At 39.2% G+C, this 24,312-nt stretch overlaps 1 protein-coding gene across 3 annotated transcripts in view; it reads right to left on the minus strand.

The window, feature by feature from the left end:
* Positions 1–413: 413 nt before the first annotated feature.
* The window catches only part of LOC116698816 (retinal-specific phospholipid-transporting ATPase ABCA4), a 41,409-nt gene continuing 17,510 nt past the window's right edge, over positions 414–24,312 (minus strand). For 2 of the 3 annotated variants that reach the window (XM_032530999.1, XM_032531000.1), the window contains exons 14-50: positions 23,630–23,806; positions 22,697–22,919; positions 22,200–22,421; positions 21,699–21,903; positions 21,484–21,576; positions 20,598–20,804; positions 18,571–18,748; positions 17,884–18,015; positions 17,417–17,556; positions 17,172–17,309; positions 16,573–16,754; positions 16,261–16,366; positions 15,136–15,341; positions 14,347–14,401; positions 14,042–14,098; positions 13,556–13,728; positions 13,176–13,300; positions 12,898–12,996; positions 12,323–12,604; positions 11,989–12,021; positions 11,799–11,904; positions 11,642–11,716; positions 11,170–11,339; positions 10,161–10,338; positions 9,791–9,906; positions 9,289–9,436; positions 6,420–6,543; positions 5,954–6,083; positions 5,678–5,798; positions 5,393–5,455; positions 4,869–4,975; positions 4,117–4,258; positions 3,708–3,842; positions 3,020–3,123; positions 2,710–2,802; positions 1,848–2,097; positions 414–1,293 (exon numbers count right to left, since the gene is read on the minus strand). In XM_032530999.1, coding sequence (XP_032386890.1) covers positions 1,177–1,293; positions 1,848–2,097; positions 2,710–2,802; positions 3,020–3,123; positions 3,708–3,842; positions 4,117–4,258; positions 4,869–4,975; positions 5,393–5,455; positions 5,678–5,798; positions 5,954–6,083; positions 6,420–6,543; positions 9,289–9,436; positions 9,791–9,906; positions 10,161–10,338; positions 11,170–11,339; positions 11,642–11,716; positions 11,799–11,904; positions 11,989–12,021; positions 12,323–12,604; positions 12,898–12,996; positions 13,176–13,300; positions 13,556–13,728; positions 14,042–14,098; positions 14,347–14,401; positions 15,136–15,341; positions 16,261–16,366; positions 16,573–16,754; positions 17,172–17,309; positions 17,417–17,556; positions 17,884–18,015; positions 18,571–18,748; positions 20,598–20,804; positions 21,484–21,576; positions 21,699–21,903; positions 22,200–22,421; positions 22,697–22,919; positions 23,630–23,806 — 5,212 coding nt within the window. In that variant the 3' untranslated portion in view covers positions 414–1,176. The remainder of the gene's footprint in view (positions 1,294–1,847; positions 2,098–2,709; positions 2,803–3,019; positions 3,124–3,707; positions 3,843–4,116; positions 4,259–4,868; positions 4,976–5,392; positions 5,456–5,677; positions 5,799–5,953; positions 6,084–6,419; positions 6,544–9,288; positions 9,437–9,790; positions 9,907–10,160; positions 10,339–11,169; positions 11,340–11,641; positions 11,717–11,798; positions 11,905–11,988; positions 12,022–12,322; positions 12,605–12,897; positions 12,997–13,175; positions 13,301–13,555; positions 13,729–14,041; positions 14,099–14,346; positions 14,402–15,135; positions 15,342–16,260; positions 16,367–16,572; positions 16,755–17,171; positions 17,310–17,416; positions 17,557–17,883; positions 18,016–18,570; positions 18,749–20,597; positions 20,805–21,483; positions 21,577–21,698; positions 21,904–22,199; positions 22,422–22,696; positions 22,920–23,629; positions 23,807–24,312) is intronic. The other variant, XM_032531001.1, reaches the window with a different exon arrangement.

Consider the following 24,312-nt stretch of genomic DNA (forward strand, 5'->3'; position numbering starts at 1 on the left):
TCATCCCTCTGTTTCTTTGAGATAGCCAGTGAAATTCAGGCTAGTGGGGGGCCTAAGGCAATGACACCATCACTTGCGGCAGGAGAACAGTAATTGGACCATGTGTCAGATAAATCCAGGTTGTGACAAGCCACTCAGCCTTGTCGCCTTGACCTTGATACAAAGCTATCTCTCAGCTACTCCACTGACCGGCAGTAGCTTTACAATGGAGGTCAGTGGAGCTACTGCAGGTCACCAGACTGAAAAGCCTTTTAACTCTTCTTCTCTTCACTAAATAACCCACAATAGCATCCAGCAGCTTTAAGAGAAGTATATATATATACACACATACACTTCTCTTAAAGCTGCTGGATGCATATATATATATATATGAATATACATATATATATAAGTTTAAGAAAAACTGCACTACTATTATGAAACTTTGTTTTTATTTGGGACTGATGATGTAGTACAAATCAGCTAGGCAAGAGCATAAAGTAAAAAGCAATTTTTTCTTGTCAGATACAAAATATAATTTCTTTTTATCTACAGTATTATATTTATTACCTTTTGTCTCAAATGTAATCCTTCAAGAAGAATATTTTGTGCTATTTTGTACTGACACTGGAGAACAGTATAACATGGCAATGTGTGAAACACAGCAGACAAAGGAATACTTGAATGTACAACAGTGAATGACTGAAAAGAACATTTGGAAACAAAAACAACCAACATTAATGACATTTGTTTACATGTGTCACATAAAACTGAGGTGTGTGCGTTAATGTAAACATAAAAAAATACTGCGTCTAAGGTGTTTATGTATTCATTACACATATGTGTACAGATTGGATTGACTTATACAAGCTTTTCTTACATTTCAGATGAAGAACCAGCTGTTTTTGCATCAGACTGCTGTTAACAGCTATCATTTCAGTCTAATGTGTCAGACCTGCTTGGTTTTTGATGACATAGTGGAAGTCCTGTTAAGTTTGTCTGTGGCTGGAAACAGTAAATGTTCAACCACTCACTTTGGCAGGTCAACTAGCCATGCTTGTGTCTACTCTAAAAAGCAATTTGGCTAGTGAAATATTGAAAGTAATCTTTTAACTTGTGGAATGTGAAAAGTTATATCGCGGCCCAGCAGAGTGACACCTTTACATCTATGATTCTGTATATGTACCGATAACATTTTCATGTTTTCTTCTGTACTGGAGAGATCTTGATGTCTTTTCTTCCACCCGCTGTTCGTCTGTGTAACGTTATGTCTTCGTCCTCGACTGTCTGTTGCTTGGCAAAGTTGACAAACACCTGCACAACAGACAAGCTGATTCAGTGAAAAATAAAACATTATAGACCATTATGTATCTGCTGAGGAATGGAATCATAATTTACTGATTTTACAAGACGTTTTAGCCAAAATATGTATATAAAATGTCAAGTTTATGAACAGTTGCCTTTAAGGAGAAGTACAACATGTTTAAATATTGAATATAATAGTTTTGTATAAGACAGAAAGTGGAAAGTTGAAAAGTTGTATTTATATGTTTAACTGCAGCATGAAGATGTGATTTGTGTGATCTTATCCTGGCATTACTGTTTCCATGTTTAACAGCCAATCAAATTGTGGCTCAAAGAGGAGGATGCTTTTATTAATTCAGAGGTTTTCTTTGACAAAAAAAATTATTAAATGTAATATTTAAAAACAAATAAATACTGAAATCAAATTTGTATTGTAGAAGTTTGTATATTATTTTAGATTGATAAGTTATCTGTAGGTGACTGACAATTGTTTCTTCACACATGTTATCAGGAAAAATTCCTTCACATTTAAACACAGGTTGAGACTTTCAGTTCATAACTACCTGGTCCAGTGTTGTCTGGGAAACAGAGTAGTCTTCGATGCTGAGCCTTTCTTTATTGGCCACCACCAGCTGAAATATCCTGGCCAGGGAGGAGGAGGCGATCTCGTACTGCAGCGTGTTGTAGTGCTTCTCCCTCTGAACGCAGCCGGGGAAGCTGCTCTCCATGAAGCTCTCGACAGGCCCCAGATCTGGGGGCAAGCCCACTTTAGCTGCCTTGATTTTCATGGTCACTACGTAGCCATCACCAAATCTGGATCAAGGAAACACAATGTAAAGATATTAAACATTATTCAGGATACATTTCAATTCTCCTACACTTTATAATGACTGTGGTTACACCTACTTCAGATCTCTTTTTTTGTCTTTGGTTGAGCGTGATGATCTTTTATTCTACCTCGGATTTTTCTCTTTATTGTCGGGGAAGTGGACAGACGGCAAAGGGGGAGAGAGATGGGGGATAACACACAGCAAAGTGTCGCAGGTTGAATTTGAACCCGGGTCGCTGCAGGCCTCAGGTAACATGGTGCGAATGCTCTTACTGGATAAGCCAGAGGCCACCCCCCTCTAATATACTTTTTATCAATACCCACAAATTGTTATACGTCTTTTTATGACCCAAAGTTGTTCATAATTTTATAATTTTCAAAGTCTGAATGTAAATGTATTTAAGGCTTATTTTAAGGCTACCCACAGAATACCCACACATTTCGTTTTGCAACATAATTTTGCTTGTTAAACTTTTCTATTCCATGATGCAAAGAAGCCTTTATTTATTGTGTTTTTAAGGTTTGGAATCATCAATTAACATTAAAACACTACCCACACACTGTACAAGCCAGATGAAATACAGAAAACCTCTTACTTGTATTTGAGTTGCTGGATGGTACCCAGACACTTGAAAGTCCCATTGACCATGATTGCCAGTCGAGTGCAGAGGGCCTCACACTCCTCCATACTGGTGGAAAACAACCATAATCCATCTTTATTTTTACTGCTGCAAATTATGTCTGTGAGCAATGAATCATAATTCCACTGATATCTGTGGTAAAATCAAGCAAATGCCAGTCTAGTCTTGATTTCAACAACCCTTGTTGGCAGAATAATTAACTGTGTTTGGTCAGCTGCTGCAGTAGATGTGTGCGGTGGATTAATTTCATTATTAGATACTGAACCTGTGTGATGTTAGCACCACGGCCCTGCCGTCCTGGATAACACTCATGATGGCATTCCACAGGAAGCGTCGAGAGTGGGGATCCATCCCTGTCGTGGGCTCGTCCTAAACACACACAGCCACAAACAAACAAAAAACTTGACTTTCTCCCTCACACACTCAAAATTGTGTCACTTCATAACCTACTTCACTTTACCTACTTGCACCATACTACATAAATATCCTCAGGGAACATACAACTGCTCTTACTTACTACATTTGTTTAGATCCATTTACACCACCTCCACCACCATTTATATTTACAATACTTGTATTTATGTTTTTCTATTCTTTAGTTTTGCACTGGGACCAGAGAAACAACATTTTGATCCTCTATGTAGGCCTACTGTACTGCGCTGTATATTTAGATGGATGACAATACAGTTTTTTAACTTATCTCTTATAATTCCATGTGAACAGAGACCAAATCCTTATCTCTATCAGCATATGGCAAAGATCTCAGATGCATGCCAATTTGAATTGAACTGTGCAGTTGCCTGCCAATGTATCAAACATTCCAGGCCAGGCTTGACTGAACCCATATGGCTTCCCATCTGGATCCATAGACCATTTCATTGATAAATCCCTGCATAAAGCCCAAAAAACCCCAAACAATGGGCTCATGAGCTCCCCATCATTGGATAACTCACCAGCAGCACCAGCGCTGGGCAACCAATCATTGCGATAGCTGTGGAAAGTTTGCGCTTGTTGCCGCCACTGTATGTCCCTGCACAGCGGCCGGCATACTCTGTCAGACCCAGCTTCTGGACACCCCACTCTGCCACCTATGGGGGGGAAGGGAAAACATGCATCGGTGGACATGTCCATCCACATTACATCTTTAGGATGGGCAACCCCTACGGTTAACTGAGTCCTCCATACGCCAAATAAATTGACATATCAAACAGTAGCGATCATGGACCAACAGTTGAGAGATGTACAAAACAAAAACAAAATTACCAAAATAGATATAAAGCTCTCTATGCAGTGCTGAGCCAAACAGCAGAATGAAACATCGTTAGACAGTTAAAGATGTAAAGCAGCTGGAGTCCTACTCACTCTGCGGATCTCAGACTCAGGCACCCCTCTGAGACGAGCATAGAGGTACAGATGCTCCCTGCCAGTTAGTAGCTCATCAATGGCATCAAACTGAGGGCAGTAGCCCATGTTCTGGTGCACATCCAGAATCTCCGTCCGGATGCTGCAAAACAGGACATAAGTTGCCACTCGTTGCAGTGAGCCAATAATAAGCAGTAATAGTAAGAGTCATTAGTAAAAACATGTCATCCAGATCTGAAAAGAAGCTGAATCCTCTGAAAATAATTATGTAAAAATGGAACCAAACCATGCATAAACACCGCAAAAATGACATTTAATCTTCTTGTCAATTGAATTTAACGGACACAATTGTTTTTGTCATAACTTACTGCCATTTAATGGAGGAGTGATCAGAGTTTCTTAGAGGAAAACTTGGCATGTTCAAAAAGTTTGCTTAAAAAAAATATTTTTTAAAAGATAGAATATTAACACCAAATAACTTTGCTGTAGCACCACTTCAAAAGTGAATGGTTGATCAAGCCCTAGTTTCTAACTGTTGTTTTTTCCTACTCAGAGTACCACATGGGTTGGTTTTATAGTCAGATAGTGTCATTAAACAGAATTATGACAGATTGACCTTCCTGTGTTCAAACTTTCTAACTCATTGGGCCGTTTCTGGTTGTCTCCCATCTGAAACTGTGTGCAGCAGGATAAACCAAAAGCAAAGTTTTGTGAACACAGTTTGTGTTATATCGACCGTGGACTTTATGTACCTGTAACCAGCCACGGTAGCCTCACCGGAGCTGACATCTGTGTCACCAGTCAGCATTTTGAAGGTTGTCGTCTTTCCAGCTCCATTAACTCCCAAAAGACCAAAGCACTAACCGGACAAAAGACAATCAGGCTCTCGATGCGAGGACAAATTCTGCTGAAATACTGACAAAGTGCTGAAGCACACTCGCTATTAGAGAGAATGACTGCTAATATCCTTTTGAAACTGGGATATTACATTTAGTTTCATATAATGACTAGAAATGTTACATGTATGTGTTAATAAAGAACACAAGCACATTAGAACAGAATCAAACAAAAATCAGATCAGATATACAGTACTTCAGTATTGTGTCTGCATATTATTGCAGATACTGCATATAATTGCATCTCTAACAATCTGGGTGACAGCTTAATCAGTATTTAGGTTTAGTCAAGCAAATAAAAAAAGAGAAAACCTGAGTAATATAAATAAAGCAGTAGTGACAATTGTAACTCTCAATGTAAATGAACTCAGTGACTTTACCTCTCCTGCAGGGACTCCCACACATATCCGGTCCACAGCTGCCCTCTTTCTGCCCACATACGTCTGTGCAGAGGAGGCAAAGAAACAATGATAACTCCATTTCTGATTACTTTTTAAAACAAAAGCAAAAATGCCCTAAAACTAATTCTTAAAAAAACTTTCATATGTTCATTAATTTCTATTCTATATTTCATTCCACCTATACTTGTATGGATATGGGTGAAAGGATGAATGAAAATAAAGCTGAGATTGAAAAACAAACATGAGTGAGCCGGTGATTTTTACCTTAGAGAGGTCTCTGATCTGCAGGACATCTGTCTTGCTCCCTCCATCATAAATTCTCTGCCTCTCTGCTGCCACGTCACAATCCTCATCTCGTACTGAAGTCTGCTTGTAGTCCGCTAACCTGATAGGACCGAGAAAGTCATGTATAGAGAAGCATCTGGCACTCTTATGTGTTCATTGGTGGGTACATGTAGACCCTCTGTGAAAGACAGTGGTGGAATGGTTGACACGCTGTATATGTAAACTTGTACAATCTGTGGTTAGAGAGTAACTTACCAGTGGTCCAAGAAGAACCGGTATTGTATGAGAAGATTGAGAATAAAGTAGACAAAGCCTTCCACTGCCATGAAAGCAATATTTTTCCCCACAAAGTCCCACCGGAAAGGGTCCTGCGTGTACTCTTCACCTGAAAACAGATGTAAGCAAAAAGTGAACCCTTTTTTCAGTACTAAGTTAGGATTTGTTATATGTTACAAGCTGCACAAAAAATTATTTTCCAGACAGCCGGGACATAACTCAAGACCTGAGAGTATAAACTACTAGAACTTTGATTACAATAGGTACAATTTAGTAAAATTTGGTAATCCTGGAAACACTGGAAAATGTATGCAAAATGCTTTTTCCCATACATATGCCACTGGTTCATTTTATTTTAAATATGCTTTGTGATGGAAATTGTGCTACATATTACAACATATTAATGTAAAACTAATGAAACTTTATCAGCTAAATAAGTACTTACCAAATCTGGCATAAACATCAGTCACAGCCTGGTTCATGGCCATGTCAATCAGTCCTCGCCCCAGGCAGAAGTGAGGTAGCACCAGCAGGCCTTTCTTTAGCCACTCATTGAATGTCAGCAAAGACTGGCAACACACAAACACATACACATTTAATGCACTTTTTACTTGAGTGCAGGATTTGAAAACAAAAAGTCAACAAACAGTGTGCAATATTCACAAATACACAGCTAAATCTAGTTTAGCAAAATAAATAATTCTAACTAAATTATGAATAATATATACCTACTGTACCTGCCCAGGCACTAGGGGTGGAAAATAGCAATTTGTCAATATCTTCTTTGTACATTGTCCCTGTTAAAATAAATGGGGGAATACACCCACCATCCAGTCATGTTTAAATCACGTAGCCGCACCTCCTGTGTATCAATTACATATAAAACTGTAGTACATGGCTATTATTATTGGTAATTGTAATACGAGATCAGGCTTTTAGCAAAGCATTGTGTATAAAGTTTACGTTTGGAATCTTGGAAATATGAACATGACAAACTTATGAGTCACTCCAGTGGTTCTCTCATAACTCACCTGTTGAGGGATTCATCAAGTGAAAGCACAGAAGAGAAAGACAGATGTGCAGAGGAGAGCACCATATGGCAAAAAGAACCATCTCCATTTTTTGAGTTGGAGTCAACCATTTGTGTCATTTCCCCCTATTTTTATTTATTTCTACTTCTGTTGTTGTTTTTCTTAAAAGACAACAACTGCCATTTGTCACCAATCCAACAGGCCCCCTCAGTGTGTTCTCCTGCCCTGCTCACCTGTGACTCATCTTCAGCCATTCTGCTTCCCCAGCTGCATCACATTATAATCAATCCTTGTGTACGTACCCACTGTATAGTTGGTGTTTGCTGTATAGTTTTAGGCCCTTTTCACGGAAGATGTTTTGACATGCTACAGTGGGAAACGCACCGGTGTAAATAATGCAATGAATGATGGGTGAAATCCATTTAGCTGCTTCCATCTCAAGGTCCTGGTGTTGTGCATGTTGGCTCATTCTCACACTGGCATGGCTTTCTGAGACAATTGAACCAAATAGAGCTATCGTTAATGTTATTAGTAACACTTGTGCATTTCCTGCTATGACAAAACAAAATGTTTTCTGTGAAAAAGGCCTATTGACTTGATTCAAAACATCATTTTGATTGGGCTGCCCCTGTCGGTCTGCTTGTACATTAACCTGATTGTTTCGAACTATCATTTGTCTGCTCTCTAGGGGTTGTTCCCAGGGCCCTGTGTTCCCCTAGATCAATATCCTCTTAATAGGGCCTCAGCAATACTTTTTCCCTAGGTCATATGTTCAATATGTTTCCTTGGTCAGTAATGTTAAAGTCACCCACCTACAGCTTATAGCTTACTTAAGTTATACTCCTCAAAAACATATGTTCTCAAATTTGCCAAAAAAAACAGTTTTCTTGACTTCAGACATTGAAGCAGAGATCTCGATATTGCTGAATGGATTTTTACCCTTCAATCTACATTCGAAATCGCCCATCTTCCCTTGTTCTTTTGCAATTTGCAACTACAAAGATAGCCCTTACTAATCTCTTACAACAATGTCCCTGGGAACCACTTGCAATTTTAGACCAATTTTTTTAAATGTAATTTCTTTTTTTTTTAAATCAATTTCAGTGCTTCAAGTTGGAGTTTGCGAACTTGTCTGTGACAGAGGACAGCAGTTACAGGTTTAAAGTGCTTGAAACAGGCTTATTATCCTGTGTCACTCTCGGCGATGCCACGCACCTGTAACCCAGTCATGGAAGGGGTTAACAGAAACATGGTTTTGGCCAATCGGAGGGGGTTGTGCCAGACTCTCACCTTTGGCTGAGTCTTTATTTAATCTGTCAGAGGGAGAGCAGGAGTGTGGTTGTGAAGTTTAACGTTGGTAGTACCCAGAGGAGAAGTTACATTATATGTTTAAGCAACCTGAACGACTGTTAAAAGCATGTGTGTTTTAGTTTGTGGGGTGACCTTGTGGAATGGCCTAAACAGTGTCCATCAAACAGAGCCCTAATATCATTCAGTTCAAAAATAAATTAAAGAAATCATTACTGGAACAATACAGAAAATAGACCTAAACACAGGAATGGAATTGTAATTTAATGGTATTGTTATTGTTATATTGTTGTTAGTTATTGTTTATTGTAAGACCTGAAAGATTGTATGCTGTATTTGCATATCTATTTACTTTGTGATGGTATGAGTTTGTGAAATAGGGGCAGGACCAAATAAGTTATTTGCTTCCGCCTGCTCCTTCTCAAACTAATCATTTAATTCTGTAATCATATGTATCTATAAATATATGTGTGTGTGTGTGTGTGTGTGTGTGTGTGTGTGTGTGTGTGTGTGTGTGTGTGTGTGTGTGTGTGTGTGTGTGTGTGTGTACGTGTGTGTGTTTGTGTGTGTACGTGTGTTTTATTTTGTTAATTTCTGATTGGTTGCGTTTTATTTTTTGGTTTTATAATTTGTTTTTGTCTTGTAACATTGTTGATTGTTTGAGATGAATAAAAAAAATGAAGTTGGTAATTTCATGGCGCAGATTCAAACTCATATTAAAATGTAAGCAATTCAAATTGCTGGGTCAACACTTTTGCAAGGCACTCTATCCGTGTCACGTTCTCATTAGGGGCTGAGCCCCGTAAAGGCCTGATCCTAGAATCGTCCCTGCTGGGAACATAAGAATGACCCTACGATGTCGCTAGTGCCCTAAGAACCGTTCAGAGTAATTAAAGTAAACAGAAAAAGTTGTCTCAGCAGTGTGTTGAAAGTTTAGTTTTTTCTTGCGTTGTTTTATTATCTATATGTCGTTACCTGATTATTTTCAAAAAGCTCCAGGATGAAGGTGATGGCGCTGCTATTGATGCCTATAAACAGGTTGATGCAGGAGAGAGACACATATGCAGTACTTGGGATGTTGAATAAATAAGACATGGGGTACATCATAGGCGTCACCGACCACCTATAAGTTAGAGAAAAGAGAATTTTTTCAAAAAACAATCCAAGACATAGCAGTTATTATCTGATTATTGTTTTTCAACTCCCTTCATGTCATAAACTTCATGTATTTGTCATTTGTATGTATTGTGTTGTAATGCATTTTGTTCTTTCACTGGGCATTTACTTGTTATTGAATTGGGTTATTGGTTTATTAATGAGTTCCTCTTTGTTTTTTGTTTAGAGGTGGGAAAAGGGCCTTTGCGTGCTCTCACACTATAACTTTGTCACCTTTTCATATCCTCTTTGTATTTTATTGTTTTTATTTTTTTAAGTGGAAAAACAACACTGAATCAAATTAAACTAAGCAAAGTCTTACCCATAGAGTAGAAGCAGTGTTATCAGTGCTGGCAGGTTGGATGGTGATGTGTAACACTTTTTATCAAAAGCCATAAAAATGCCAACCACCATTGCAGTGCTGAGAGAGTAGTTAACCTAAGGGAGAAAAAAGCATTTGCACTTGATAATAAACATAAAAATCTATTAATATACATATATATAAAAATGACCAGATGTAGAACACAGGAATCCACAACATCTATCTGTTTAAATCTGAGTTTATATCCACTAACACGACAAGTAAAACATTTGATGGCTTAAAATGATTTGGAAACTGGGAAAAATCTTTCCTCAACTTCAACGTTAAGATAATGCATAATTTATTTTGACTCCAACCTTGCTTGACTTACCATGTCCCAGAAGAAGTTGGCTACCCAATACACTGAAGGGCTGACCCCGCTGACAAACTGCAAGTGCTTGGCCTTGGTCACACGCTCCTGGATGAGGTAGAGGACGAAGCTGGCAGGGATGAAGGACATGGCGAAAATAACACAGATCGCCACCACAGCGTCTACTGAAGTGGTCAACCTGAGGGAAGATGCAGATGTGAGTATGTACAGTACATTCTGGTCTGGGAATGAAATTAATTTACATAAAGTATTGAAATTGAGATGCCATTACAGAGAAAAAAAGCATCCACATCAAAATGCTTGAAGCTAAAGCCAAATAACATGTCATGCCAAAAAATAAAATTCTGTCATCAATTTGCACATGTAGACTCAAGAAGAAATTTCTTCAAAAGGGAAAGAATTCATGTAAAATCATATCTTTAATATATTCTAAATCATCTTAAGATAAAGTCACATAAACTTGTTTCTAATAATGATCTGGATTTATTAATATCGGTTTATTAAAAAAAAAAATAGAATTGGTGTTAAAATGTCAGAGTGAGAGTTGTAACTGCTCAATGTAGAAAATAAAAATAATAAAAAAAAAAAAAAAAATTGAATTCCAGAATAGATTTCTCCTCACAAACTCAGATGACATAACATTAAACATTTAATAGATTCTTGTAAGTATAAATATGTAGTCTGTTGGAATATACAGTGTTGACTGTTGGACAACTAAACAAATCTATAACTGGTCACTTTCTCTTCTTCTCATTTGCTTGTTTTTTTTGTAATAGCCTTTCTGTGCCTTATTCATTTTTATTAAATGTAATCTTTCCTCGAGCTTCCTACCTCCCCTGCATAAGGTTTTGTTTACTTTAAATTCAAGTAAAGTGAGTATGGGTAGATAAAAGTTTAGGTATGTGAATGTCTTTGTGCACGTATTGTTTATAAGAATTGTATTTTTTTATGTTTAAAGAAAGTAAAATGCAATTAAAACATAATAAATAAGTATAAGAGTAACACTCACACTGTGACCTCAGAAAGCTGCTCTTTGGTGAGGTTTAGGGGGTGGTTGATGGCGGTGATGCCAAACTCGACAGGTTTGGCAGATGGATGTAGGAAGGCCCGCAGAATGGCGTTATTGGCCACATTCATGAAAGCCACCATGGCGTGCCAACCTTTGTTATTATACCATACCTGACAGGGGATAAAACAGAGTTGACTTAACACATCTCACAACCTTCTGTGATAATGACAGTCCTGATCTACAACACAGGGACCAGCAAGTTGACCTTCCATTAAAACATTCATTAAGTGGAAAGCAAAAAATATAAAAGCAAGCATTTACAGTCAATCAGTGAACGTCCTTGTGATATGACAGACTGTTTGTAATATACTGCAAAAGCAAAGCGCCAGAGGTAGACGTCAGATCAGCAAGCGGTTTTGTCTTCACTTGGTATTTTCAGAAAAACCTACTCCTGTATCCATCCTACACATACCTTTATATTGAATTCACTTTCCATGTATCGTAAGAAAGGACCAGTCTCCCTCAGTACAAGTCCAGAATAGTAACCCTGTGAAAGAAAATGTTCAAATAAACTAACTTCAATAACTTTACACACTACGCAAATGAACAAAACAAAAAACAGTGACTACCGCTGTGATGTTGAGCATTTTTCCCAGTTGATGGAAAGCATCCTGGATATCCCCGGGGTTCAAATCCAGGATGGGAAGCTGTCCTCCTACTGACAGACCTCCATATCTGCGGACAGAGAACATTTCATTGTCCTGCATTGACTACTCAAGAGGGAGATTGAGACTAACAAAATAAAGCACAAATTGTTACCTTTGTTCATTCACCCAGTATTTGCTCTTCAAACTGTGACATGAAACACATAATTTAATTAAATAGAGAGGTCAATTAAGTTTCACACCAAAACAATTCACAGCAATCAGCTTGTGCATGGCATTTTTATAATTTGTGTATTTTGTTTGCTGTAACTTCATCTGTAGAGTTTTGAAGACATATTTTTTTCTGTCACCTTAACCCACTTTGTTGTTTGGTTTGAGACATGTTTTAAGTTCTTTGAGGGTTTTAAAATCTTATTTAATCCCTCCTGGTTATATATAGTATATATGTAAAGATATAAAATGCAGATATAAATGACATTTTAACCCACCTGGTTCTGATGAGACTGGGGTAGGTTTTAACCAGGTAGTCTGAGATGTTCCTGTTTGTCAGGTCCAGCATTGTGTCTCCCGTGGCCTCGATTCGTTGGCGGGGGGGCAGGCCTCCTGCTCCAATGGGACAGATGGGCATCATGGTGAGCTTTTTACTGGTGCTGCACTGGCAGGAAGGAGACGGGTTCCTCTGGTTCCACTCATGGCTCTGTAAGATGTTGCTGACCACAGGAGAGATGTCAGGATGCTCCCACTCTGATGTGCTGTTATTACAGGGCATTCTGTGGGGAGATAAGTGAAGCAATGCAAAAAGATATGTCGCCAGCTATGTAGTTCTTTAATGATAATGTGAAAGTATACTGGATGTTTAAATTTCAGTAGCACTTTCAGATGAGGTTAATGACAGCTGGTCATAATTCAGCATTTTACTTAAATATTCTCAGTCTGCATAAACTCCAAATGTTTAAATGCATGTCGCAGGACTTCTGTACTAGTCATTTTGAATTCTGAAAAGGAGATGTACTTGTTTAATGGTAATATTTTGTCTTGTCCTATTGATAGTCCTGATACTCACTTTAGTGGCTCTCCTTCCATGCAGCGTGTCCCAAGGCCTGGTCTGTTCAGTAAGCGCTCGGTGAAACGTTTCATTTTGGGGTCGAACGGTTGCTCGTTACTAAATAGAGATGGGAAAATGTAAAGGAGAAAATCAAGTTAAAGCCACTGACAGAAAAAAAATATAAGCAATATAATAACCACCAATCTGGTAGGTACCTCAGTGTTTATTTGATACATAACAGATGGTTTGGCGAAAGCTAGTGTCTTGGAGAACTGCCTATACAGTATGGGTCTGACCTGAAGAAGGTGAACTGTTGTCCATACATCCAGGGGGTCAGAGTCAGACTTGGATATTCTCCGAATGGAGGAACAACCATCGTGAAGATCAGAGCTATTAGGACAAAACTGGCAGGAAGAACGATCTGAAATCCCCAAAAATACAAGTTTATCATAAACAATATATACACCGTTTATATAATTACAAAACATACAAGATGTATACTCACATTTGTCTATTCATCACACTTTTGACTAGATCTAATTTAATAACATACACTCATCTGCTACCAAGGTTACAATTATAAAAAATATTCCCAACTCCGAGTCTGCAATCAGCCCACACATCATATACTGCAGCTGTCAAAGCCATCAATCCACCCATCACTACGTCCCTGTACCTGTGCCAGGAAGTCTTTCTGGCTTCTTATGGCGTGGTGAAACCTCTTCACTAGCAGCGCATGGAACTGCTTCAAGGTCAGTGAGGCCCCTTTCACCTGCCTGGAGCCCTTTCCTGCGCTGCAGTCTGATGCACCTTGGGTAATGCCATTAGTCTGCATCACACCATTAGGTTCTGTGATCAAAAAGGAAACTTGGTAAGTTCTCTACAAATCTATGTACGACAAAGTATAATCCCTGCTTTGTTTTTAACTGTACAAGCAGAGCACCTGCTCTAGATTCCAGATGTGTGAGGCTTTATATAATGATATTACAATTAAATTAAATTAAATTAAATTGGTCATAGAAAAGCATTTCAAACGTCAGAATAGTGTACTTTTCTTTGATTATTGTTCATATGATCATTTCCAAAAGGTTCACATCTCATAGTAGATTCAATGAAAAAGCTTAAATTTTTCAAAATTCCTTTTGGATTTTAAGTCTCTGACCTTCATCTCCCTTTACACCAACTTTGCTGTCATTTTTTATCCGCTGTATCCATTGTTCTAGAGGTGGGAGTGCATGGGTGAGACACAAAACACACATACAAACTAGGGTGTTAAAACTGACAAATGATGCATCACACCACATGGAAATACAAGACAAGTAGCTAATGTTAACGTTAGGGAATTAACAATAATAACAGCAGCAACAAAAGAGCTGTGAGACATTCCCAGCACATTAAAGAAAGGGCAGCGGGTCAAAGATTCAATTCACGGAAAAGGCCATGTGGAATATCAGTAGTGGTATTTACCAGGAGCGGCGGCATTATTTGCTGCTTCTCCATCGGCAGTGACCTTTATGAAGATCTGGAAAGAAAGAAATTAACAACCTAAACTTAAAAACTGTTCACGCGTCTTCCTTTAAGTTCAAGAGTAAGATAACATACATTTTTTATTTTGACTTTTTATTAAACTTAAAGATCCAAGTAAAAAAACTTAACCTCGAACTTCAACCGGTTTCCAGTACATGTGAACTTTTTTTTCTAATGCCATAACCTGCCTTACTATGTATTGATTCAAGATACTGACACTCAATGATGGGAAATGTATTTATCAATTTGACATTTTATGCCTCTAGTAGACAGTGATAGTGGATAGATAACAGGAAATGGATCTGTATAGGGAAAGTGTTTCAAGAAAACAAAACTGAATGGACGCAGTAATAGACAACAATTATTTGTAAAGATGTTGCCTTTCAACAGTGTACAGCAGACGAGATTTAGCTTGTATAGAGTCAACCACTGAACATATTCAAGTGGTTGCTGAGTTCTGCTTTGTAATTGTATAAGTTATTATCTTATTTTTTGGTTCAAATTAAAACAATTTCTTTAACCTGACTATGAGTGTTTTCTTGTTGATGAAATCAGAATTCACAAAGTTGATACTGTAATTTGGGCTTATCATAAAAGTAACTTCTCACGTTGAAAGCTGGTGTTATATCCCAGAAGCTCTTTTAAGCATCTTTTACAGGCAGTGTAAATGCAGCATTAAACACCAGACAAGTTGTTGGCATTGTCAACAGACGCAGACGATGTACCTACCTCCTCTAGTGATGTATCAGAGATGCCAAAGCTGCTGAGGCCCATGTCAGCAAGCGTCTCCTCCAGCTCCCTAAACAGGCTGGCATAAGCTCGATGTTTGAAGCCCTTACTAGGGAGAAGATAGGTCAACTCCTGGCCAATCATCTCGATCAATGTGGCTTCAGGGACGTGGTGGTGGATGAGGCTAGTGATGCTGTCTATATCTCCTTGGGAAGAAGATGGAAAATCATCAGTTATGGAGTAGCGTAGCTAAGAGTAAAATATTCCCATAAATAACAGACACCAGGAAAAGGACTAAAGAAGGGGAACTATTTATTATGCAAGAAACAAAAAAAAAAAAACTATTATTCATGCACTAAAAGGCATGAGTGAATTTTTGCTTGAATCATTGCATCTTAAATACAGTGTCCTTAGGCAGAGTTAGGAGGAAAAGGCACATGGGTCAATATCAACAGTGAATTATAAATGTGAGAAAATGGTGTGTTCTTTTTCTGTATCTGTTTTACAACTTGATTAAGTGGGCCAGCCATGAGAATATCTAGTGCACACTGACACTCACACACAGAGTTTGACTGATATACTTGTAAGGACCTTTGTTGATTAAAAGGGGCCGTGAATACTGATTTTCTCAATCTACATCTTAATATGAGCATAAAGGGAAACTGTTTTGCTTGGTGTACATTGGGGATTTCTATATTTGCATTTACGTCTGTGATCTTCTTGCTGGTTTTAAGTCGGAAAGTCTTAAAACCAGAGGGGGGGGATAAAAGCTGATGTCACAATCTTCTATACACCAATGAGGAGTCAGCAATATTTGAATTAAAAGTCAAAAGTGTTAAACTTGTGTTAAAGGTTTTTTTTTAATAATTGTTGCTTATTTCATTCTAGGGATTAATTATACATATAGAAATGTGCAATGTGTGAAACCAAGCCTAACCTTAATTCTCTAGTTATAGGGTTCCTTAAACCCCCCTTAAACAGCTCTTTATAAGGAAAGAAGAAATAAGGACTTGTCACAATGTCCACACTTTCTACAAATGCCCATCATCACAGAATCTAAATCTAAAGATCTGTCTCAATAACTTAGAAGTACAAGAGAACACATGCACAGCAGTGTACGCTTACCATCCAGAACTCTGTCTATCTGCTGTAACTGGTTCTGGGACTGATCTTTGTAACTGGTACAGATGGAGCAGGCACAGGAGCAGTCTGAGGCACAGTCGCAATCATTCTGATAGAAACCGCAAAGACAAAACACATTTAACAATTCAAATAATCCTGAAAGGAAACGGAAACTTCGAGGTAAGAAAAGTGGGTACTCTCTTTTGTCTGCTTTTGAAACCGATTATAATGAATAAACAGACAGAAAACAAAGAACAAAGAAAACGCACATTGTAGTTTGTGCTCTGGCTGATTTTTGTAAAAGATCAAGCTTACCTCCTTCTTCTTGAGATCCTTCATCCGCCGCACAAGTGTCAAATAGAAACCAACTCCAAAACTGTTCTTGAGGAAGAGGGGCGATCCGCAACAGTGGAGCTGTCCTTTGGAGATGATGGCGATGCGGTCACTCAGCAGGTCGGCCTCATCCATGTGATGAGTGGACAGAATCACAGTCCGTCCTGCACAACGGGTCAAACTTTTATTAAGGTACTTTTTTATTGACATGTCGTTTGAATCAAATGAACCCATTCTCGATGAACAGTATGAAATATAAATTACCATAACTTTAAAGTGCCTTTGCCAACAGATTATTGATTTTGAGACAGCAATTTTTGCTTTCGTTGTAGCAGTGTCGCTGAATTTTTCCATTTGATCAATTCACTACTTAATTCAAGTGCCGCAGGAGAGCTGTAAAGCTGCAAAGGATTTAATCTAATTCTTCAGTGTCTTCAGTATAGCAGGAAAAAGTGGACCATAGGGGTGACATGTGTACTGGTGGGGTAAAATATTGATCTAAAGGGGTAAAATATTGACCCGGCAGCTAAAACTGGGAGCGTAATGGGTTAATTGAGCCTTTTTGGCAGTGGGATTTTTACCAGTCCTGTATTTTAGTAGCAGGTCCCAAATTGATCTCCTGGAATAGGGGTCCACTCCTGAGGTGGGTTCATCCAGGATCACGACCTTTGATCCTCCAACAAACGCCATGGCAACTGACAGTTTCCTCTGCATGCCGCCTGCAGAGGGTGTGACACGCAGTTGCTTATAGCATAAACGATGATAGAGGAATGAATGAAATCATTTCTTGCTCACTTTCACAAACAGAGAGAAACAAGTGTTTCACCTGAGAGGTTCTGAGCCTCGTCATCTCTCTTGTGAGGCAGCCCGAGGTCCACCAGCATGTCCTCGACCTCCCTCTCCGCCTCCTCCTGAGTCCGACCCTTCAGCAGGGAGTAGAACAGGATGTGCTCTTCCACTGTGAGACTGGAACAAAAAACAGGACAGTGGTAATAAAGGATTTCACAAAGAAGGAGTGGAAAATCTTGTTTTGACAGTTTTTGGACTGCTTGCTTTAAAAGCTGGGAAAGTCTGGATGGGAAAGTGCATCAGTAACTCTGGCTTTCAGCAACTGCTGTCAAAGCTGATATATGAAGAATCTGCAATGATTGGAACAATTTCTGTTCCTTTCTTATCTTGTTTTTTTCTGCAGTACATCTTTGAATAACTGTATGCAGATTATTGTCCAACTTTCATGCATATTTGCACTGAAGTGACGCCAGTCCTGTGGGCAGCGTCTTTAATGTAACTCACTGTTTGAAGAGGATATTGTGCTGAGGGCACATCCCCATGGAGGAGCGGACGGTGTCCATGTCAGTCCTTATATCACTTCCATTAATGTAGGCTGTGCCAGATGTCGGAGGGAACAGACCAGTCAGGATGGACCTAGACAGAGCAGAAGCACATACAAGACCAATGCCATTACACGGGGGTTGCCAACTTTGTGCTAGGATCTTCCGAAAATCCTCACCTTGCAAAAATTGTTTAATAGATATACTGTAAGAACCAGCCAACCTCTGAGTCTGCATATAACTTCTTCTTGTTATTTTATCACAAGCACGATCGTCCTCTGCCCATTAGACAGGCCTTAGGTCTTAAAACCCACCTCTTCTCCTTGGCCTTTGACACTAGAAGTTGACATCTTGATGTTATAGTTTTACTGTATTGCTGTCTTGTTTTATGTCTCTTAACTTGTTTATATGTATTCTGTTTGTATTGTATCCCTGTGTGAGTTATGTACTTTATGTCTTTACATGTTCTTTTGTACAGGACTTTGGTCAACTTTGGTTGCTTTAAAGTGTTCTAAAGATTGATTAATTGATTGATTGATTGACTGATTGATTGATTGATTGATTTTATGTACATCTTTTGACACTGAACCTTTACTCCACTGTGTGATTAAAGAGATTTGGAACTTGTAACAGTTTATTTTTATCTTACATAGTGGTGGTTTTTCCAGCGCCATTGTGCCCCAAGAAGGATGTGATCTGGCCTTCATAGAAATTGAGGCTGAGACAGTTGACAGCTGGACGAGAACTTCCATCAAACACCTTCACCAGGTCCTGAATCTGCACCCCCATCACCAGGCCCATTGGGTCAGTCTCAAAGAACAACTGGCCTGCATGGGGGGAAAAAAATTAACACTTTTATAGAAATCCAGGGAAGGGTTAAATTCACGGGCAATTGGACTTGGTTAAAGGTGCTCTGAAGACGTTTCGTCTCTCATTCGAGAGACTTCTTCAGTTTGCTCTTCAGTATTTACCTTCCATTCAGTCAGAACTGAGTCTCATTGAGTCTTTGGAGCACCTTTAACCAAGTCCAGTTGGCCTTGAGTTTAACCTTTGCCTGGATAACTATGACCTGGATGACTAAGAACCTTCACAGACACCTTTATAGAAACACATCGATTATAATGGCTCAATAGCTATGAGAAATGAAAAGACTGTGAGACAAAAGATACATAAAACACATAAAAGAAAAATGTTTAAGTCCACCAATTTATGGGTATAACTAGAATATCACATGCCATTACTTTAAATATTTCTTCCCCTTTGTGGAGGAAAAAGTTTATTTTGCATTTTTGATCCTTGACAACAGCTAAGTGGGTCACTTGTATAACTTGTTGATTCACTGCTGTATAACTATTATTATTGTTTTGTGTTTCATTTATCAATTGTATGTGTTTCATTTATCAACTGTATAATTGTTTTGTGTTTCATTTATCATTGTTTTACTTAGCATAAGCCTTATATAACCTGTTTTGATCACATATTATACTCATGCTTTGACTACGGCTTTCCATCGAGCTCATGTTTTGAGAGACGGCGCTCCTGTTTTTGAAACATGGTTTCGAGGCAGGTGCGCCGGACTCACGGGATTGGCTGGGAGCGAAGACTGGCCATCCACGCTCCCACACTATCCCTTGTTTGTTAAGAGAATAAAAAGACGGAGAATCCCTCGGTCCAACAGAGTCAGCTGCGGGTCGCGTACGGACGCCCAGCCACTTGATGCTGCTCTGCTTAGGACTGTCGGCTCTCCAGTCCTGTGTCACGGTAAGAGCTCTAAAAGTATTGTTAACTTAGCATCAGGTACTGAATGCTTGTGCATGCTGTTTGCTGTGCTGTATACTGTGGGGAATAAAGATATATATATATTCTAGCAGGTACAGCCTCTGAGTGTTTGTCTGTAAAGGAGAGTGTACTTTACAGTGTTGTTGATTATCGACAGTGTGAGTTTGTTGCTCACATCTGTACGGGATTCCGCGGGGGATAAAGGGAAATTATCTTAGCGGAAGACGGTGTTTAGTGCTTATTTGCCTGCAGTCGACCACTCCACGATCCTGTCTAAAGATTTCACAAAACACCCTTCCTGTCACTAACTTAACTGAGACCTGGTACAGTTAACAATTACGTTTGATAAAGGTTGTCCAGTAATCTCAAACTCCTACTCCGTTTTTTGTTTTACAGGGTTGCTCTTACACTTACTCGTACTCCTTTTTCGAGAGTTCCTTTTGTTCTTACATGTGCAGTATTTTCTCTCTTTTGTTGCTATCTTATTTTTGTTTTTGTTATTTTATGATTACTGTTGCTTTGATTTTGCTTGTTGTGCCGTGCACTTCAATTTGTACAGCACTTTGGTCAACTCTGGTTGTTTTAAACGTGCTACATAAATAAACTTGACTTGACATAAAACATCAAACTCGCAGTCCCCCTAATAGCAATAGTTACCAGTTACTCTTCTGAATCGTAATAAGTATGGACACAACCCCACCTTTGCCCCCAAGTATTGCTTAATCTATGTCATGTGCTGTCTGTTCCCTTTCTGGTTTGTAGATCCAAGTGTGGTGTGTTACCCTTCCTGTCCACCAGATGTCCTCGGTGTGTTCCCCACGTGCAGTGTGGTGTCAGTTTACAATCTCCAGTTAGTCCTACTTTCAGTTACGGCTTGCTCTGTATTTGTGTCCTCACCTTCCCTTCCTAAGTCCTGACACTCCTCCTCCTGGATTGGTGTTTTCTCTTGTCGTCTCAGCAACTCCTTCTCTCTCTCCAGTTGATCCCTCTTACTTTGGTGCTTACAGGCTTTCCTGCTGGCTGAACCATTACAGGTGTATGTCTCTGGGGTGCTCCTGCCCTCAACGTCCTTCTCAACGTTGTCTGCTTCAGGTTTCTCAGGATCTGAAGAAGACAGATCATAGTTAGTTAGGATGTGTTTGGTAAAGTTCTCTCCAGCACATGTGAAAAGTTCCCCTGTCACAGTGGACTACAATGTGACGTGTATGTTGCTATTGATGGTGAAAGTGTTTCTTGCATGGTAATGCCATCACTATGAAATGTTAACCAGAGGAGAGGTTGCAAGTACACGGCTTGTATGGGAATTAGATGGAAAATTGCACCCTGTGTACATATTTTTATGTTTTTTCTTATTACTGCTTGATATGAGATGTTTATGAAATGTGATAAAATGCTAATTTAGATCTAAGGTCTAGAGCAGCAGTTACAAGTATATTTTGTTAATTTTTATTTTCCTCGGGAGGTTCTAAAAAAACTTGGTTTTCAAAAATTAATTTGCTCAATTTGTCTTCTACCAAGATGCTGACTTAATTTCTGCTCTGGGAGTTTTGTCTTGTCTTTCTCGTGGGCGTCATTATAAACCTTGTGTTGACCTTTCTAATAACTACAATCTTCCAGCAGGAATTGTAAGCTTTTCCAGAGAGCAGCTATTTTTTGGTGAAAAGTAAAAGGGCAAGCATTCACTTGCAAAACTGAGTAGAGCGACAAACCCCCAGTCACAGGGCTGCTCCTCACCTATGAAGCATGTAAGAGATTCAGTTCATACTGAGTCAGTGATACTTACCTTGTTCAGCCATTTGTGTGTGTGAGGTTGCAGATGTTTGCCAGTATAAGGACTGAAATGGGAAGTAGAATGGTCGACCAATGCCATACTGTCCTGTGGAGAAGAAATTTGCTTTAATCCTCAGTGTAATAAACATGTGGTATCTATACAGAGGTAAAGTGCTGTAAATCGAGAAAAATAAATAAATAAATCATTCAGTATATTAGCAGCCCAACCTGGAAAGACATTATCCAGATACCAGGCCAGGACGGCATAGAGGACAGCATCAAATACCATCATAAGGATGGAGGTGAGGAAGGAGTAGGTGTCTTTCTCTAACGGGCTGGTCATGATGTTGTTCCACTGTAGACCCAAACCCTGCTCCTCATACCGCGACAGGTACTCTGTCCCAAAGCCAAAGGCCACTGGAGACAGCAAGCTCTAGAGAAGGAGGGAGATGCATGCATTGCAGAAGATCTACATAAAAATACTGCAAAATAATTTGTCTTAGGCAATACTAGTGGTTAAAACAAAGGTATACATAAGTTATCCTTGCTGTCTATATTTTTGCACTGGTAACAGAAGAGACTTTTCATGAAAAGTTTGTGTTGTGATGATATTTTGTGTGATCTCCCTTAAAAACATGAAGTTAGATTAAATACTCCCTACACTTGCAAATGATGGTGCTTAAACAGTATGTGTGCATTTTATGTTAAATACACACAAAACAAACATACAGCGGCCAACTTCATGTTCTTGGTGATGCGGTCCTGCCAGGCAGAGCAGAGGATATGTGGCAGATAGAGGGTGAAGTAGATTATGCCGCTGCAGGCGGCTGCAAGGTTAGCCTTGTTGAAGAACACACTCATCAGAAAACACTGCATGATGGTGGCAACGGTGAAAGTCAGCAGGAAAAAGAAGACCAGGATGGGATTGCTGTAATTCAGCACCTTTCCACCCTGAGAGGGAAAAAAGATATACGTGTGATTATATTGAGGAGATTTTCACTTAAAGATCAAAACACTGCTGTTAAGAAACCGAGTCAGTTCAACCATTGCCTACATGAGTAGAACACTTCTCTTCATGAATAGATGAATATAGGTTTTTAAACCCACAGGAGGGCATTATTGTACGGTACAAAACTTGAACCTTCCAAACGAGCAAATTTAACTTGACCCTAGTTTCTCTATCAATATGGCCTCCTTCTTTCACCTTCTCTATCCTGTTTTCTCACCATGATGATAAAGGTGAGCAGCGCCGTACTTGCAGTCATCATAATGAAGCTGTCGATGAAAGCTGTGTACCAAATGACTCCGTTGTTCACCCCCATGGCTTTGAGAGTCTCTTTGAGGCGCAGCTCCTTCTCCAACACAATGCTCTTCACAGTCATGGACACAGAGTAGATCCAGGCCAGCACCATGAACATGGGAAAGCAGCGGTTTAGTGTGATCATGAAGCTGGAGGAGAAGAGAGGAGCGAAGAAGAAAAAAAAGTAAGGATGTGACCCCAAAACCTGATTAAGAAACCTCATGATCCCCACGGGAAGTATGATGGCTGCTGTTGTTCTCAAACAGGAATATTAACTTTTATATGATTTCATTTACTTTTGGTCTTTTTTGGTAATAACATTAGAGAAAGACATGATCGATAATGTGGGTTCAAGGGGAAAAGATTGTTAGATTTGAAAATGTCAGACTTTGGTGCCATCCAGTGGGGATATCAAAAATAACACATTGACACATTTAAGTTGCTACCCCACTTCCCCATGAAATTGACACTGAGATGAATATTCTAAAAAACAAACTTCAGCTAAACAATTACATTCTTTGTTTGTCTAGTAACCTAAATTCTGGGAGGATGTACACGTGTCCCAATTGTGATGGCATTTTGAGAGGGTAACACTGAAATTCTATGACTCAAACATATTTATATGAATATCATTTATATCTATAAATGATAAAGTTTGTTTACATCATAATGTTGTATTACCTACAACAGCTGCTATTTAGACAGTGTGCTAGATTTTCCACTTGTATTTAGGTTTTGCTGTTCTCCAGTGCCTCTATTACACTTTCAGTTTAGTTTAGTTTGTTATCTAAAAATGTATTTAGCATTTTCTGGACAAAGCGGGAATGATCTGCTATTACGTGAAGTCGGGTTCACTTACAGGTCATCTACATAGCACGGATATGGCATCTGCTGGACGTAGACGCCGAGTGGCCAGTCTTTGCCTGTGTGAACCTTGATAATGCCGTGTTCAATCATGTCCTGCAGGTAGGCAAAGCCTCCCCAGATATACTTCTGGTCCTCTATGGGGTCTGCTCTGGGGCCAGGGTCCCAGTACCTGAGAGGACGACACAGAGGGTGAGCTGATAGGTGACTAAGGATCCTATAGGTTAAAAATTCACAAGATCATTCATCACACAAACAGTTAAAAAACTATTTACTGAAAGGTGCTTTAAGCTATGTTGGGTGACGTTACCTCTTGTTAACGTTCAAAGTATTTTCAAACAAAACAAGACTAGCTTGTCCCTCCCTCCTCCTCATCCCGTCCCCTCACCTCCCTTCTGTGCTTCAGCGCACTAACCCCCCCACCCTCAAATCCTTCTTGTTGGTTATTGGCTGGAACGCTGGAACACTGTTTGTGTATGCTTCGTGGTGCAGGTTGGCACAGTTTATTTTTATTGCCGTTTGTAGACCCTGGGCTGTCTACAGAGTAGGCCTGCACGATATTGGAAATATCGATATTTTTTTATATTTTTTCCCTCTGCGATTAATATTGCAATATGAAAAAAGAAAAAGTAATTTTTAAAAGATGACATAAATATCTCTATTTGGAAATGATAAATC

The sequence above is a fragment of the Etheostoma spectabile genome, chromosome 12, assembly GCF_008692095.1.
Source record: "Etheostoma spectabile isolate EspeVRDwgs_2016 chromosome 12, UIUC_Espe_1.0, whole genome shotgun sequence".
NCBI classification, from domain to species: Eukaryota; Metazoa; Chordata; class Actinopteri; order Perciformes; family Percidae; genus Etheostoma; species Etheostoma spectabile.